The following is an 18,072-nucleotide window of genomic DNA, read 5'->3' as shown; positions in this document are numbered from 1 at the left end:
TTTTTAATATGTTCAGTAAATGGTAGTAAGTTGGGAAGTTATCACTGTGACATCAGTGCTGGGGGGCGTGGAGGGTGGACATTCCTATCCCACTGCCATGGAAGGGACTCACCAACCCCCAAAACCAGGCTTGTAAAAGGAAAAATAAAGAAGTGAAATGGGAAAAAAAATCAACACAAAATCATGATTAAGAGAAAAATCTTGACAGAAGTCATCAACCTCCATATTTGTCAAAATCCCCAGTAAATTTTGGGAAATAGTAAATTTGTAATGTTGTCTAGAGGGTGGAGGGAAGAAAATACCACAGAATCCCAGAATGGTTTGGGTTGAAATGGACCTTAAAGTTCATCTCATGCCAACCCCCTGCCATGGGCAGGAACATCTCCCACTATCCCAATATCTCCAAGCCCTGTCCAACCTGGCCTTGGACACTTTCAGGGGTGGGATATCCTTGCAAGAGAATGACCTGGAATCAGCTGAAAAATGGGACTGTTGTAGCAATAAGACCAATTTTTCAGTCATTTTTGAAGAAACCATGCAGGGAGAACACCGCTCTTCATTCTGGTAATTAAAGAACCTGAGCACACTCAGAGGAATTTAGTTCTAATTTCCAAGAAACCAAGGCTGACTGAAACCCTCATGAAAATACACAGCCTGGAAGCTGGGAGAACATTTAGAGGTCACAATGTGTTGTGAAACTGAGGCAGAACATGGAAAAAAAAAGTACAAACTCTATTATTTCTGAATTAGAAGGGCAGTCAGTACAGGCTTCATCTTTAGCCAAAGACAAAAAAGAGTGACTGAAGTCAAAATATGATTCATGCTGTGGAGGTGTCAGGCTCTTTTTATTAACAGTAAAAAGAGACTAAAATATCTCTGCTTATAATTTAAACGCTAATAATTAACTTGGAAGAACTCTTTGTCCAGGAGCAGTGCAGTCAATTCACTAACACCACATGATTCTTTCTTTGTTCAGGGCATCACATAATTCTCAATAAATTTCAATGTCATGATCAACTTTGTTTTCCCTTCCTCAGTCAGGGCAGAGAGGCTTAGAACATCGTGTGTGTGCATTTCCAAATGTGCTTTTAATTTCTGTTTAATTCTTAGACAGTAATTCTTAATTGAATTATGAATTGCTAGAAACTAAATCAGAATGAACCATATGGCATGGTCCAATATGGAAAAATCAATGGAAAAATAGAAATTAAAATGTATATCCACTTATAATATTCCTGAAATACCTTCCCCAGTTATAAAAAAAAAATTGCCAAACTCTGTCTCCCAACTCAGATATAATCAGCCTTTTTTAAATGTAAATGACAAACAGAAATAGCATTTATGGTTAAACATAGATTGTCCATTTGCTATTTTAACACTTCCATTTGGATCATTAATTTAAATGGAGCTCCCTAATAATGAAGCTGCAAGGTTAATTAAGTTCTAAGTTCTGCTTTGGACTGCTTGTGCTGGTGTCCACATTTCACACCAGTGCTTTGGAGCCAAATTTCAGTCTCTCTTGTGACTGTTCCTCGCTGTTATGCAACTCTATTTTCTTCAGAATCTCACCATTATTAAGTGGTTCCAGCCTAGACTTGAATCTTTATCCCTTCATCAAAAACCTGATCAGGTTTGACTCTGCTCTGCAACACGTGGCTGATAAAATCTGAGATCACAAACTGTGCACTGCATGTGTATTTTACATTAAACCACTCGATAGTATCTGAGAAAATGAAAGTGATTTTTCTTAGCTCCAGCCTTCCGGGCTCTTTTCATGGGTGAATCTATTAGAGCAGAATACTGAATTAGGAATTAAAAGATTTACTAGGTTAAAGCAGAGAAATCCCACATGGGATGCAAAATGATATGATGGTTATGTACTGGGGAGGGGGGGAGCAAGGAGGGGTGAAAACAAGCAGCACAACAAGAGTTGAACAAATTAAACTGATAGTGCACCATTTACTGAGCATGATAACAACACATCGATTAAATGGCAAATTAAAGAGCAGGAGAATTTGTTGCATATTTTATTACTGGAAAATGTTCCCAGTCAGAGAATTAGAATATATGCATTGTTAAGACCCAGCTTCACCTGCTCTGTTAAAAATGACAAAATGAATATGCTGTTTGAGAGTTAAAATCATAAACATCAAGAATAAGAAATAGCACATACAAGAAAACAGGGGAGAAAAATCCCAGAGGATCATAGGAAGACCTTGGGTCCATGAGTTTTGAAGTGTGAAGTCCATGAAGTTGTTTTGGAGCCCTGAAGACTCCAGAACCTCTAGCCAGCTCTACCATCTCATCATCACCTCTTGAATCTCCCCACTGAGCTGCTGAGAAGAGTTCCCTGACCCGACTGTATCGCACTGGCCTTGGCTGGCAAAGAGTTTTTATTTCATAGAATCACAAAATCATAGAATCACAGAACATTTTGGGTTGGAAAGGACCTTAAAGATCATCCAGTTCCACCCCCTGCCATGGACAGGGACACCTTCCACTATCCCAGGTGCTCCAAGCCCTGTCCAACCTGGCTTTGGACACTTCCAAGGATTCAGGGGCAGCCACAGCTTCTCTGGGTACCCTTTGCCAGGGCCTGACCACCCTCTGAGTAAAGAATTTCCTCTTAATATCCAATCTAAATCAACCCAATATTTCAGTCAATTCACCTGGAGTAAGCTGGGTCAGGCAGTGATCCTACAAGGAGCTTGATGGGGTCTGGAAGCAGGGCAGCACAGACTGGTGTCTCTGGGCTGAGTGGGGTTAATGTCCTTTCCATCACAGCCAGAGCTGGGGACAGGGGTGTTTATAGCCCCCTTGAGGTTTGAATAATTCCTATGGAATTTTTACCCACCTCATTTGTACAGAGGGTCAGCAGAAGGAAAGAATTCACATCTTCTAAGGAAGAAATTTCAATTTCCTCTCAGATAATGCAAGCAAACGCCATTAACTTAAAAATAGTTGAAAAGAGAAACACTCTTGAAAGAGTAAAAATGAGAATTTGTGTTACTGCCTTTGCTGGTGATCAGAGGAGGTACAGCAGGTACTCGGAGCTAAATTAATCCTGTGTGGATCTGTAATACTGAGGTTACCTAGCTGTGAAGTACTCAATGTCCTCCTTTCTCACTCAGGGCACTCTGCAGAAGTTGCTGCTTTTGTCTTCAGAGATGAAGATTGCCTTGAGAAGGCCTCTACATGTGGGAGTGTTTGGTTTGTTTGGGAAACACATTAAAAAGGCAGAAGAAAGAGAAAACCACATGAATTTCCATTTTAGAGAGATGGTAATCATGGCCTTTTGGACTGGAGCTGGATGATTTCACTGAATAATTATTCAGTTTTATTCACCTGCTTATTTATGACCTGTAAGCTCTAATGTCCTGGTTTGGGTTTGGGATTTGTTTATTATTTGTTTTGTTTTTTGGAAGGATTGTTTTCATGTTATCCTACATTATTTTTATTTTAAAACTGTCATTTAAAAACATTTTTATTTAATAACTGTAATTATTTTCATTGCTGACTTGAAGATAACACAGAATACCACACTCCTTTGCAGAACATGAGCCAGAATTATTTTTATAAAACCTTGGATTATTGTCCATCAAGGAGGATTTTGTGATCAATTAGAGTCAAGCAGTGCTGGATAGAATGAAACAATCCAAAAGATATCTAAACCCATGCCACAACATTTTGGTTTAATCTAAGTGGGAAACCTACACACACCCAAAATGTGCAAAGTCCTACTGTAAAAAATATTCTCTGCCTCACACAGCATTTTCATTTTGTGTCTGTTTCTAAATAAAACAATCTTCAATAAAATACCCAATTCTTTGGACATGTCTAATGGCAGCCAAGCTGTGCCCTGGAGAGTCCCCTGTGCACCATCCTATCAAGACTCCAGCACAAAATTTATTCTGCTTGTCCAAAACAGGCTCCCACTGTGCTGACTCCAGGTTATCACACATTTCATTTTATTTGCTGAAAGAAGATCATTCTCTTCCTTTCCTTTCTGTGTCCCTACCCTGCTTTCCCCAGTGAGTTACATGTTTCAGAAAAACACACAAACTCATCCCATGCCTCATTTGCTGCAGCTGGCAGCAAACTCCAGGGACAGAAGTGAACTCTAGGATATGAGGGAGGAAAAGCCATAAAATGCAGATTCACCTTTCCTACTGAATGTGGAGGATTTGGTTGGAGTTTGTTAGTTTTGGGATGGGGTTTTTTGGGGTTTTGTTTCTTTTTGAGGTTTTTTTGTGGTTTTTTTTTTTTTCTTTTCCATTTGGTTGGTTGGTTGTTTTTGGGTGTTTTGTTGGAGTGGTGCCTTAAAAGAAAAGCTGGTCTTTGGTACAGAATACATTCTTAGGGAATAGCAAGAAAAAACTGAGATGCCTGAACCAGAAAATGTTGTGAAGATAACTCAAAGTTATTCTGTGCTACCACTACCTAATTCCTAGGATTGCTTCCATATTTAAACACAATATTTGGGTATTGTGTTTAAATATGGAAGCATATTCCATATTTAAGCATGGAAGTATATTCCATGTTTAAACACCTTGGATATTTCCAAGGTCAGCCAGAACACAGATAAACCATTAAAATTAGCCCCAGGTCTTGCCAGCTGACTTTCACATACCATTGATGGTTTCTCCTTTATTTTCTGGTCCTGGTCCACCTTTAATCCCTCTCTTTAAATCTCTATTTGGATGAGGAAGCCTAAAGAGGCCACTTGAATGTAGCTCTGTGCCATCTGCAGCCATGAGGGTCATCAATAATGCAGTCTGCAGAAATTAGGGCTTTGGGACAGCTGGATTTCTTGTCTTAATAAATTGCATCCTTTGGAGGCTGCTGAAGTGGATGTCCCAGTGCTGGAGATCAGCTGAGCTCTCTCTTTCTTAGGTTGCTTTTCTTTAGATAGGATATTAGGAAGCGTGCTGATTATTTTTAGAAGTTTTTATCAAATGCTGACCAGGGTGGGCAGATCCTTTGTTTCCATGAGAAACCAGCCTGGGAAGTTGTCCCTGTCTACAGGACTGTTCTTGTAGTTATTCCAAGAGTTTAGAATAAACCCTCTCCACAGAGTATCCAAGGAAATAGGGGAATAATGTAAAATTGATACATTATTCACCATGACAAAATTCTGAAATCTTTGTCCAAAATCCTTTGTCCTAAAGAGTTTCTAAAGGCTCAAACCTTCATTACCTGATGTGCTTGAAAGGCACATGGTGATGATCACGTTTTTTCAGTGGCATTTCAGCTGAACTTAAATTACATATTAAGCTTAAGGTGGGTGCAAATGAAGACCTGAACAGAATTTACATTTGATCTGATGTGAGGAAGGTAAAGGGGAGGAGGTTGGAGCGACAAGAAAAAAACTTGCTAAACACATTATTTAACCTTAGTCTTCTGCCCACTATAAGATGCTGCTCATCAGCTGAGTGTAGCTTTGGCAACTTTTAATGTTTAGACTGAATCTTTTAATGTTGTTTCTCAAATCCTTCTCTTTCCTTTCCTTCCTCCTGATAGAAAATAGAGAGAAATAGGACATAATTAATCTGTTGTTTTGAAAGACATAATTTAGGATAATCTAACATATGCTGTGAACTCTATGGGATGTGCTGATTACATCTCAGGGACTATACAAGGAAATTATCTGGGGTTTGGAGGTGCACATTTTAATGAGATAACTCTCACCCAGGGCTCTGAAGGACCCCCATGGGGAGGGAGGCATTTTCACTGTGTCTTTGAGACATGAGTCAACCTATTTCAAACTGAGCAGTGGGCACGCTGGAGAAGAAGGGATTTCAGCTCGATTGGATTTACGTGTTTATATCCTGGGTTTTACTGGGATGCATGACAATAAGATGACAAAGCTATCCAGTGGAAAGGAATAACACTTTGATTGTTTTCTGGGCCACAGGGGATATTCCAGTTCCACATGACACCTAACAGAAAATGTGAATCATAGCAAGTTGGGTTGATTCTGATGCAATGACCATCCTGTCAATTTATAAACTTCCTCATCAGACAGCTTCACATCTATAATCAGGATTTCCAGCTTTTACTGCAACAGACACACCCAAGAGAGGAAAATTACCCTTTTTTTAAATTTCCATTGGCTCTTGTTCACACGGGATCTGTAGAGAAAATTGCTGCTGTAGTAGCTTGGAATTTGACAGAAGTATAAAGAATGCTATAATGGATACAACTGATATCTTCCAGTTGTGTCTTGATGAGTTTCTTTTGGGTTTTTTTGGACACCTCTAGAATTAATAAAATAAGAAAACACATTCTTTATTGGCCAATGAGTTCTGCATGTACTTGTACATCTGTTTATGTGAATATGAAATTGTTTTGATCCTGATTGTTCTGACCTTCCCAGGTATTCCCTTAGGGCCATATTCTGCCACCCTATAGAGCACCACAGGGCCAGCTCATCTTCTAGAACTCTCATACTGAGATCCATAGCAGATAATAAAGATTAAAATAGAGGTAGTCTTAATCACTGGCTGAAAAGAAGATTGCATGGAAATGAATCACTTCTGTTCATTTATATTTGCCTTTTTTTTTTTTTTCTAGAAGTGGTAAAACCACTTTGTTTATGATAATAGTGAAATGGTGGTGTATGAATTAAGATAAATATTTACATTATCTAGAGGAAGGAAAAGGAAAGGAAAGGAAAGGAAAGGAAAGGAAAGGAAAGGAAAGGAAAGGAAAGGAAAGGAAAGGAAAGGAAAGGAAAGGAAAGGAAAGGAAAGGAAAGGAAAGGAAAGGAAAGGAAAGGAAAGGAAAGGAAAGGAAAGGAAAGGAAAGGAAAGGAAAGGAAAGGAAAGGAAAGGAAAGGAAAGGAAAGGAAAGGAAAGGAAAGGAAAGGAAAGGAAAGGAAAGGAAAAAGGAAATAAAAGAAAAGAAAGAAAAAAAGGAAAGAGAGAAAGAAAGAGAGAAAGAGAGAAAGAGAAGAAAGAAAGAAAGAAAGAAAGAAAGAAAGAAAGAAAGAAAGAAAGAAAGAAAGAAAGAAAGAAAGAAAGAAAGAAAGAAAGAAAGAAAGAAAGAAAGAAAGAAAGAAAGAAAAAGAAATTTTTCTCTGAACTCTTTTCTCTAGACAATATTTTCTCCAGACTAATTTCTTTCTGTGTCAGGCTATGACTGCCCTTTTTGTCAAAAATTCAGAATCACAGAATCTTTTAGGCTGGAAAAGACCTCCAAGATCATCAAGTCCAATCATTAACTCAGCATCACCAGGTTCATCACTAAACCCGGTCCTCAAGTGCCACATCCCTTGAAACACTTCCAGGGATGCAATTTTCCTCATCAAAGTTGTCCTCACTGCAGAGACATGAGTTTACTCCATGCTTTAAGGTGAAAGGTGGAATCCAGCTCTGGATCAGAGCCATGTGGTTGAGAATCTCTATCTATTAACATTGCGGTGTCTTCATCTGTCAGAGAAATTGGTTTACAAAGTATTCACATTATATGGAGTCCTCTCAAAAGTCTAAGTTTATTTTTACTTTCCTCCTCTCCCTGGAAGGTACTTTCAGGTCCCTTTTCTGCTGATGGTCTAAAGCTTTCTTCTGATTCCCAGCTTAACCTCTTGACCCAACAGTGACTTTTATTTCAATCGTTTTCCTTCCTCGTTAATTTGATGCTTCTGCTGCTCTCAGGGCTGTGCCTATTCCACACAAGCTCTCCTGAGCTAATCAAGCTGATTTTGTGCTTTATTACCCCTCTGTTTGCCAAGATGAGTAGCACATTGTCCGGGAGCAAGGCAATGGCATGTGCTGCTGAGGACAATTACTCCTCTTCCATCCACTGTGGAAGCAGCTCAGAGAGGCCAATGTGGATAGAGATGGTTCCCTTTCAGACAGCCAGATTTATGTGCCTTGGATTCCATCCCTGGTGCTACAAGAACACGTGCTGTGGAAGGTCCTAATAATGTCCAAACATAATGAGTTTATTAAGCACAATGTGGGACACAGCTGGGAGCCCAGGCTGTCAGAAATGCAATAGGAAAGGAGGACAATAGGAAATGTGGAGGGGAAAAACATTGCACAGTTTCCAAGTGCTCATGCAGTGTCTTAACTTTATCTTTCAGTGTAGTAGGGAAGGGTGAAACTGTTAAAACAAAAAAATGGGATTTTCACCTCCCTGAGAATGGAAGAGACAGGATTATAGCCCCAGGCCTGTTCTGGGATACATTTCCTTGACAATATTTGCTTGAGGAATCATAATAGTAGAGCTATCTTTTTCCCTACCCAGTAGAAATTGGGAAACACATTATATCTGTCCCTTTATCAAGATGGGCTGGAGTTTGGCCCATGAAAACTTTTGATGTTGATTAGAAGTGTAGAAGAGGAGCATGGATGTTGATCTGGGCTCCCACCACAGATTGTCAGCTCAGAATGCTCACTGAAGTACAAGCTGCTGTATTCAGAATGCCTCTGACTTTGCACTGGAAAATGACAAGGAATTGTACACCTGAGGCAAAGAAAGATTATTTGATCATCCTCTCTGAACAACTTGGCAATTTTTCCACACTCCCAAGCACCCTTTTCTCAACACCAAGGTTGTATCAGGCTGGTTTCTTCACACCATCTTGTGTTTATTCCTTTGGCATCAGGAAATACAATCAGTGGCTCATTGTATTCATCACCTTCCAAAACATTTCCTATTTTATTACTTTTGTCCTGCTCTCAGACAGGAAGGGTAGTCTTGTTTCCCAGGGGTGATAAGAGTTTGCTGTGCTGTTGCTGGAGCTCCAAGACCTGAGTCTTGCCCTTGGGTCCAGCATCATCTCCAAGAACACTCCTATGGAGTCTTCCCATGCTAAATAAAGAGTGGAATGTTATCTTAAAGATACTCTTGGCATTTCCTCACAGCTGAGAGCACCTTGCATGGAGCCTGGCTCAGGTCTGGGGATCGGTGGTGGCTTTATCACAGAAGTTTGATCTTAAGATAATCAGCTCAGCACATCAAGAGGGCTAATTGAGGGTGTTAACAGTGGCATCATACTCTGATAAATAGAATATTTTGAATTAAGGAATTGTTTTGAAGGTACTGTCTGAGTACTGCATTTGGGAAGATCCTCAGAGACAATGAGAATAAAAGACTCTAGAACTTTTTAAAGGGTCCAGAACCCTTTTTTAAAAGGGTCCAGACTGCATTTTCTGCTCTGCTCTTACTCTTTCTGTAAGAGATACCTGTGAGAGATGTCAGCTCCACAGGTGCTGGGCAGATTCAAAGCAGAACCTGATGGACAGGTTACAGCGCTTACAACCTCTTGTGTGATCATAAAGAACAATATTTACACATCCAGCTAGGGAGGGAAACTCAGACCACCAGTCAAAGAAAGCAAATTAATCAGGGAGCTCTTGCAAAACATTGATATGCCGGGTAGAGAATGTGTTTTCCTGGTTGTGGAGTAATAATTCTGAAGGCCCTCGCCAAGCAGCACTTAAAGCCCTGCTGGAATGGAGCAGCACGTCGTTATCTTTATGATCCCAGTATTAATTTCATATTAGCAGTGAAGTATCACATATACCACAGATGCTTAAAAAGGATAATTGATCTGCTGTGAAAAGGGAATCTTCTCACTTTTTTTTTTTTTTTTTGGCTTTGCCTAATGCTTCCTGAATGTGTGATAGTTTGCAATTATTTCCCTGCATCAGAGTGTCTGTGGTCTTTAGTTAAGAAGTTTTGTCATTTCACCAGGACTCTGGGGGCATCAATAACATAAGGGCACAATAAATCTGATGGATAATACAATAGGGAAAATAATGCCAATCAAGGCAAGAATTTTATTGATGATGTTATGTAGACCTGCCAAGAAAAGCAATTTGGTGCCCAGGGAGGGATGAATTGTGTTCCAGTGCCTCTGCTCTCACGAGTCTATCACTGCAAAGATGAGCTAAAAAAACTTACCTCTGGATGTATGATCCACTCATGTCCACTTGAATTTTCAGAGAGCCTGAAGCAGCACCTCCATCAAACAGACATTCAAAGTTATTACGATGTCAAAATACTCAGATATCCAGAAGTGAGATGTCATTAACCTTCAGTGTTTCATCACATCTGGAGTGGTGAAGCAGCATAATATGAAGGAGAAGAATTGTTATATTGTGAGAATTTCTTTTATTTATAAAATTCAGGCATTTTAAATAGAGTTTGTTTTCAAAATATTTCAAGTCTTGTTTAGTTTTATACATATGTCCCAGAAAAGCATAAACGTTCAAAGCTCAGGAAAAGCTGGGTTTTTTGACCACACCTATGAAGGAATGGGATATAGAGGATTAGGACTTTCAAAGAGTTTTTGATAATTTGCAGATATTCAATAAATTAATCAGATCTTCATATAGTGTAAATTTGGATATCTTTCTTGAATTGGCTGACCAGCACTTAATAAAATCTGTTTTGGAATAGTTTTAAATAGGTTTTTTTTATATGTTAGGAAAATTCTATAAAAGTAGAGGACTACAAAATGCAGGAGCTGTCAGGTTATACAGAAGTGATAAAGAGTGTACTTTGTAAGGACAAATTATAATGCTCATATCTTCAGGGAATTTCAATTTAATTGAAACCACTCAAAAGAAAATAATAAAAAACCCAAAAACCAACACTCCATCAAAATTATAATAGGGGACAGCTGAAGTAAATCATACGTGGAAGTTACTAGGCTGTGTTAATAATAGGAACTAAGATAATACTGAAAGTAAGAAAGGGCTTCAACATAGAGGGAAGTCAGGGTTTTATTTTGCTTACCATTGATGCTTTGGTGTCTTAAACTTTGGGAATGGAATTTTCTGTGTTTGCTGTCATCAGTCCTGAACAAACAGAGGAAAAGAAAATTGGTTCTTGCAAAGCAGTAATTCACTTTGTCCAGAATTAGGCATAGTGTCATAGAACTATTGAATGGTTTGAGGGAAGGGACCTTGAAAAGTCACCCTTCCATGGCAGGGGCACTTCCCACTAGAGCAGGTCCCTCCAATCCCCATCCAGCCTGGCCTTAAGGCATTTAGGATATAAAAATTACTCCCTGAGGTGACCTTCATCTACACTGACTGTAGAGAGAGCCTGGGCAGGCTGGGTTGAACTGTAAAGATATTTTTGATGTGGCAATGCTGGTTAATGTCTTCACCAATGATCAGGATGATGGGACAGAGTGCACCTGCAAGAGGGTTGAAGGTTACACAAATTTAAGAGTTGATGGACCAAGAGGTTGATTGTGCTGTTGCTCAGAGGGAACCAGAGAGGTTTGAGAAATAGGCAGAAAGATGAATAAGAAAGAGACATGCAAATTCCTGCACTGGGAGAGGAATATTTCCATGCACAAGGGCAGGCTGGAAATCAGCTGCTGGGAAGCAGTTCTACAGAGAAGGACCTAAAGCTCTGGATGGACACAAAAGTGGGTCCTGAGCCAGCAAAGTGCCCTTGCAGCGTTGAAATCCAAAAGCATCATCAGCTGCATGAGGAAGAGCCTTGGCAGCACGTCAAGGGAGGTGATAATTCCTCTCTCTCAGCCCTGGAGTGCCTGGTCCAGGGCTGAGCTGCTGAGAGAATGAACACAGTGGGCTCTGTGAGGAGCCACAAAGATTATTAAAGAATTACAACAAGACACTCAGAGACCTATGGCTGTTTAGCCTGGAGGAGATTTGGTGGGGGGGGATTTTATCAAAATGTAAAAATCCCTTATGAGAGGGTGCAAAAGAGATGGATCTAGCTCTTCTCTGTGCTAACAAGAGGCAACAAGCACAAACAGACACACAGGAAATTCAGCTTTGTTATTGTTTGAGTATATTGCAAATGCAGGCGAACCCAATGGGAAGAAATGACAATGTCTGACTCAGTTCAGAAGGCTGAATTATTTCTTTATTACAACTATGCTAAAATACATTAATATACTATATAAAAGGAGGATACTAAAACTACATACTACTTTCTCTTACTCTAACACAACTCATGACCCTCTCTCGACAGTCCAGCCCCAGGTGGGTTGGATTGGCTATCAGGCTCAAACAATCCTCACCAGAATCCAACCAAGCAATCACCCCAGGGAAACAATTCTCCAAGCACATTCCACATAGGAAAAACAAGGAGAAGAAATAGAAATTTTTTTCTCTTTCATTTCTCTCTATACACCTCTATAAAAAATCTTGAGAGGAAGAAAAATGTGCTTACCACATTTGAATAGTCAAATACTGAAAGAGGTTGATCAGATAAATTTGTGAGTCTCAACGTTTAAGATATTCAGAAACTGATTGAGAACGGGTTTTGAATAACCTAGACAATCTGCAGAGGTCCTTCCTACCCCCAGTTCAGTGATTCCTCTTTAGCAGTCATTCTTGCAAAGCTAAAAAATTGCATTAATTTATTTCCTACACAAATCCTCGTGGAAGTAAATAAAATTGATAATTCTAGTTCATATAGAAATATTTGGATACCTAAGCTCTCATTTGCATATGGGAATCTCAGCATCTGCAGTTTACAATTTCCTACTTTTGTAATCACACATTTATCTTCACTTTTAGAAAAGGAGTTATAGTAAAATTCACAGGTGTTTTCTGAGTTTTATGCAAGGAAAAAAGGAAAATCAAAATCCTATTCCTCCGGAACATAAAAGGATTATTACTGAGCATTGCTAACAGACTTGGAGATTCATTAACAAGGCATATTCTTATATGCCTAATCCAGGCAGCAGCTGAATCTATTTCTTTCAGATATATCCATGCAAAATTGTTTTAGTGCTGTATCAGCTCTCTTTTAAGTTTTGTTTTCTTAAGCAGCAATTTTCCTGCATAGTGAAAAAAACTGGATACCAGCAGAGTCTGCCTGAATGTATCTGTCATGAATGGATATTTTTCAGCCTGTGATTCCACACCAGCTCACATGCTAGAACAATGGGCAGCCTGCATCCACGCTTGTGGACTGTTCTGTGAAAAAATTCCACATTGTTTGTTGACAACTCTTTCAGCAAAGGTGTGCCTCAGGACATTCATGTGCAGCTGAATTTTTGTCCTTTGTAGCAGTAAATCCTTTCTGAAAATCCACTTTAGGCCTCCTGATGTACTGATTCTTTGAGTCCTGTTTTGTCATTGGCAACAGACTCGGTGAGGGGGAGCAAGGACATGAGGGACTTTCCCAGTGAAGTACATAAAGGGAAAATAAAAGTCTTATTGGTTTATAAAAGAAAGTAGAGTCAGACCCTTGGCTGCTGTTACCCCATAAAGAAGCTTTGATTTCAGCAAATTTGGAAAGTAGGTAAACAATATTTAAATATTTAATAATTAGTAATATTTAAATATTATATTTAATATACTATTTCAACTTCAAGAAATAATAACTACTCAATTAAAGATAGTGCAAAGATCATGATGTTCTTTGCCTTAATAGGGTTGCTCTTTGTGGAGTATTTTCCATGGAAAGCTTTAGCGCTCTTGCTGTCTGGAATTAAATTTTCCTTTAGCTTTTCTGTTGCTTTAAATATATTGGCATTAATTTATTGACACCCCAAACAGTAAAATTTCTTCTCAATCCCTTGTGGAATGTGAAAATTTGCTGTTTTGGGTTTCATATTGCTGATCCATGTATTTCAGACTGGAGGTGGCATTATTCTGTCCAGATCTAGCTATCCACAGTGTAGATGCCAACAAAGCTGGCTGCTCGGAATTCTTTTACACTCTGGGAGAGGAGCTGGAAGTTTAAAGGAGATGGTTAAAATAGGTCAGACAAAACACTTCCTTCACATGTCTGCTTCTCTCTGTTGATATAAAAAGAGACTTGACAATGAGCTCATGTGTGAGGATGTCTCTCCCAGGTTTCTAAAATTAGGAGACATGTCCTAGGTCACTGAGGGGTTGATTTCCTAACTCTGCTCATAGCTGGTAAGCAGGAACGTGAGAAAAGGGCACTGTGCCTTTTAAATAAATGATGTAGCTGGAATACCACATTTAGGAACTTATAGAAAGGAAATCATAAAATGCACTGTGTTATTGAGAGCCTAAAGATAGAAAAATATCAGGTGCACAATGAAAGGTGCTCCAGCCCTCAGGAGAGATGCTCAGGGGGGTGGAACACCTTTCCTGTGAATTCAGGCTGAGAGTTGGGACTGTTCATCATGGGGAAGAAAAGGCTCCAGGGAGACTTTAGGGCACCTTCCAGTGCCTAATGGGGGTTAAAAGAAGTCTAGAGAGGCACTTTTGGTATAGTGAAAGTCCAAGGGGGAATGGCCTTAAATTGAAGGAGATTAGATATTAGGAAGAAATTCTTTACTGTGATGTTGGTGAGGCACTGGAACAGATTGCCCAGAGAGGTTGTGGTGTCTAAGGCCAGAAATCTGCTCTAGTGGAAAGTGGCCCTGTCCATGGCAGGAGGTTGGAATGATGATCTTTAAGGTTCCTTCCAACCCCAAGCCATTCATGATAATTACCTGTTCATATATTTTGCACCCAGTAATTCTCCACCCATGTTTATTCTTCATAGGGAAACATCCTTCATGTCTCTAACAAACACAGGAGTAGCTGTGCATGGGCTGGTTGACTTTCCTGAAATTTATTCAGTCTGCAAAACCTCAATTTCTCCTGCACGTTGTCAGAAGCTTTCAGATTTCCTCACCTGGCAGGACCTTGGTCATGGGGCAGGAAGAGGATGTGGTGGGAGGCCCTGCCTGGACACTGGAGTGAGATGAATTAAGTGATGAATCCCCATTGGATCATCACTGGTCTAAACCATCGTGGGTCAGCTGTGACATGTGTTGGTTTCCTTTCAAACCACTGGCACACATCCCAGAGGACCACAACAAGGAGCCCAGCAGATCAGGTGTTTTTTTTTTTTGGGGGTGTGATCTCAGTAAGAGTTCATAGCTGCCTTGCAAAGCCACTAAAAATCCTCTTTCATTCATCAAAAATATTCCTGCATTTTTCATCCAGTGGGTGCACTCTGCGATGCTGTGTAACAATTTCACCCATGTTTAATATGAGGACTTTTTATCCTTTTGAGCAGTGATTTATTACCTCTTTATGCCTCCCTGGGAGCAGTCCCATCATACCTAGAAAGATCTCAGTGTGTGGTTTTGTTCATTGGTGGCATCAGATGGTGCACTTGGCACTTGTAGGCCTCTCAGAGCAGTTGTCCTCACCAGCCTCCAGAGACCTTTTTAGATGGAGAAAGAAATGGGAACTTGCAGCAGAACAAGTTTTGTCAGAGCTTTTCCAGCCTGCCCTTGAAGCAACTCAGATGCTTTCATAAAGAATCTACTGTGGCACTGAAAGTGTTTCCAGTGGACAAATGAATTCACCTTCAGAGGGGATGAATTATTTTCTTAAGTCACTAGGTGACCAAAACAATGCTCTTTTTCTTTTTTCTTCTTCCTGTATATCAGCCATGCATGAAATAAACTCCTGAAACCCACTCTGTTTTACCAACAGTCAGCTGATTTTCAGATTCTCAGACACTTCAACATCCCTTCTGTTCCACCAGAGATAACTGAAGATTTTTTTCAGGTACTGTTTATCCATAACTGAAAGGTGCAACCCCTTTGTTATTGGCTCTTCTGACTTCATTAATTTTAATTACAGTGGCAGATGCAGATAAAACAACAACATGAAACATCAGCAATGAAATGACAGGATTTATCAGCCACTGATATCAGAAGAACATATAATCATTCAAGCTTCCCTTTCAAATCCAATATAATTATTGGATAATTATAGTATTATTAAACTAATATAATTATTTATTTTTCTCAATCCTGAATGGTAATGCTTTATCAGCATCACCTATATATTTTTTAAGTTTTTTTTCTAGTATAACCTAGCTGATAGTAGTTATTGAGGAAGTAGCTGGGCTTTAATTTGCAATAGAGATAAGATTGATAAGATAAGAGAGATTAGTAGCCTTTAATTGATAAGAGAGATAAGTAGCCTTTAATTAGTAATAGGTGGACTCTGAATGTATGTTTAACATACATGCCAGGAACAGCTCAACAGTATAAAAGATTCTGCTGCAGGTCCAGGGCAGAAGTTCTGGTAGTTGTTATTCCCTAATAAACACTCCAGTCCCCCTGGATGACACGAAGGCCTCAGCCCAGTATTTGGTGCAGGTTTCCATGACTACATTGAAGGCAAAAAATGAAGTAGATTCTTTTATTTCCCCTGCAATATGTGAGAGAAAAGCCATGAAACGCTTTGCAGATGTTCTCGTTGTCTCTTTAGAGGCTCCTTTGAAACTCGGACAAGACAGAAAACAGCCACCCTTCGCTTTTCAAACCTAGGGATTGCCAGGTTAAAGTAAAGAGTGTTCTAAAGGTTTTCCTTTTCCCCCAGGGCATTTGAATGTGTCCTTCTCTTAGTCTGGCATCTCCCACCCTTCCCCTGCATTTGATCATTTCCTGATGTGTTACAGGGGCAGAATGAAAGGAGAGAACACAACCTCCACACCCTCTCTGGCTTTTCTGGCCTGAGCTGCACACAGGAGTGCAAAGGATCAGGAAATCATTTCAAATCCAGTGGCTGCTAATGCATCTGTCTGGTTTTGTCTTGCTGCTGTTAATGGAATTCCGAGTCCTCACGGCTGAATGTCACCAGGGATGTTTGCTGTCCTCCTCAGCTGAGATCTTATCAATTGTCCATTATTTGATAAACCATCAGAAATACAGTAATTAAATTCACTGCCAGAACAGAGCATGAGAGACTGATCAAGAGAGGATAAAAGAAAACAGATGAGTTCAGAGTGAACTTCATGAATCATTGTTCTCACAAAATTTAGAGTGAGATTAATTTTCCTGTTTTATTTTTTTAATTGAAAGACTCTCTCCTTTCTAAATGCTGATGTCCTGGCAGTGTGTTTCAGTCAGTATAAAACTTGTGTCCTTTGGCTCTAAAAGTTCTTTTACAAATCATTCCTTTACAAATCAAAGTAGGATAATGAGAAATAAATCCAAATCTTAAAACACCTTTCCCCTAGTCCTTAATTCCTTCAGGTCAGAGGCCAAGCAATGGAAGTCACAGGTATAGATGACATTGTTGTTCATATAAATCATTCCTGATTATGTCCTGGATCAATCTTTTCCCTGAGACTACAATTCATTCTTTTGCCCCCCTATTGCCAAGTTCTCAGAAAGGTTATTAACAAGCCTGTTAACAGGTTGTTAACAGGTTATTAACAGGTCTGGTAATGAATTTTCTTATATGGACAACCTATCTTGGGAGCTAGACCCCTAAAAAGCCCCCAGACAATTTTGCTTTTAAGACACTACTGAAAATTGTGAAAGTTGTGTGAACCACAACTTCAGAGATGAAGCAGAAAGGTCTTTTTTCTGTTCAAAATAATCCACCCTTCTTTCTCCCCAGGTACAATTTAGGTGTTTGCAGCTATGGAACCTGTTCCAGCATTTCTTTGACACAAGTTACTGATCACACAAAGTCCTTCGCCTTTAAATTAGATATCCAAGACCACCTTTAAAATCTGCAAAAAGCCTGGTTGATCTCTAATAAGTGCCACTTGCAGTTCAAGTGTTGGTTCTCTGTTTTCTGTCCATTTCTTTTTCATTCTCTCCGTGATTTACATATTTATAATAATTATTCTCTTTTGTTGCAGAGATCTGAGCCTTGACGTGAAGACCTCAACCAAAATATCAGCAGAGAGCCTGTGCTTCATCCCTAATCTCAGTGTTAACAAGCAAAACTTGTCCAGAATTAGGAGAGAAGATGGCCATCAACTGGAATTTCTGCTTCTTCGGCCTCGTATTGCTTCCTGTGGTAAGGAAAAATGATTTTATTTGCATTGTTCTGATATAAATACATGTTCTCAAGGTCAGCATTTACCAAGAGGGAAGGATCTACTAATTCTGGATGACACTACTTCTGGATTTTCCTGGGTGGTCTCATAGTTTGGGTTAAGAATTTCCAGCCTCCTTTGTTAATGAATTAGGACTGTGATCATTGCTCATCCTCAGAAGGGCAAGTCCATCCCTTGAGGGCACTTGCTCACTGTTTTTAACCAAGATTCAAAATGAAATAAAGTAATAATTAGGAAAAAAAAAAACCAAACAAACCAAACAACCAGTGTGTCTTCTGTTTCAAATCCATG

The 18,072-nt window shown here is 39.5% G+C and overlaps 1 protein-coding gene across 13 annotated transcripts in view; it reads left to right on the top strand.

The window, feature by feature from the left end:
• Positions 1–18,072, top strand: part of ADCYAP1R1 (ADCYAP receptor type I) — a 144,225-nt gene that overhangs the window by 14,336 nt on the left and 111,817 nt on the right. For all 13 annotated transcript variants that reach the window (XM_030264180.4, XM_041714324.2, XM_041714323.2 and 10 more), the window contains one exon: positions 17,581–17,741. In XM_030264180.4, coding sequence (XP_030120040.2) covers positions 17,691–17,741 — 51 coding nt within the window. In that variant the 5' untranslated portion in view covers positions 17,581–17,690. The remainder of the gene's footprint in view (positions 1–17,580; positions 17,742–18,072) is intronic.

Source organism: Taeniopygia guttata, chromosome 2 (assembly GCF_048771995.1).
Source record: "Taeniopygia guttata chromosome 2, bTaeGut7.mat, whole genome shotgun sequence".
NCBI classification, from domain to species: Eukaryota; Metazoa; Chordata; class Aves; order Passeriformes; family Estrildidae; genus Taeniopygia; species Taeniopygia guttata.
The sequence above is the reverse complement of the archived record's forward strand: the minus strand, read 5'-3'. Positions and strand labels throughout refer to the sequence as shown.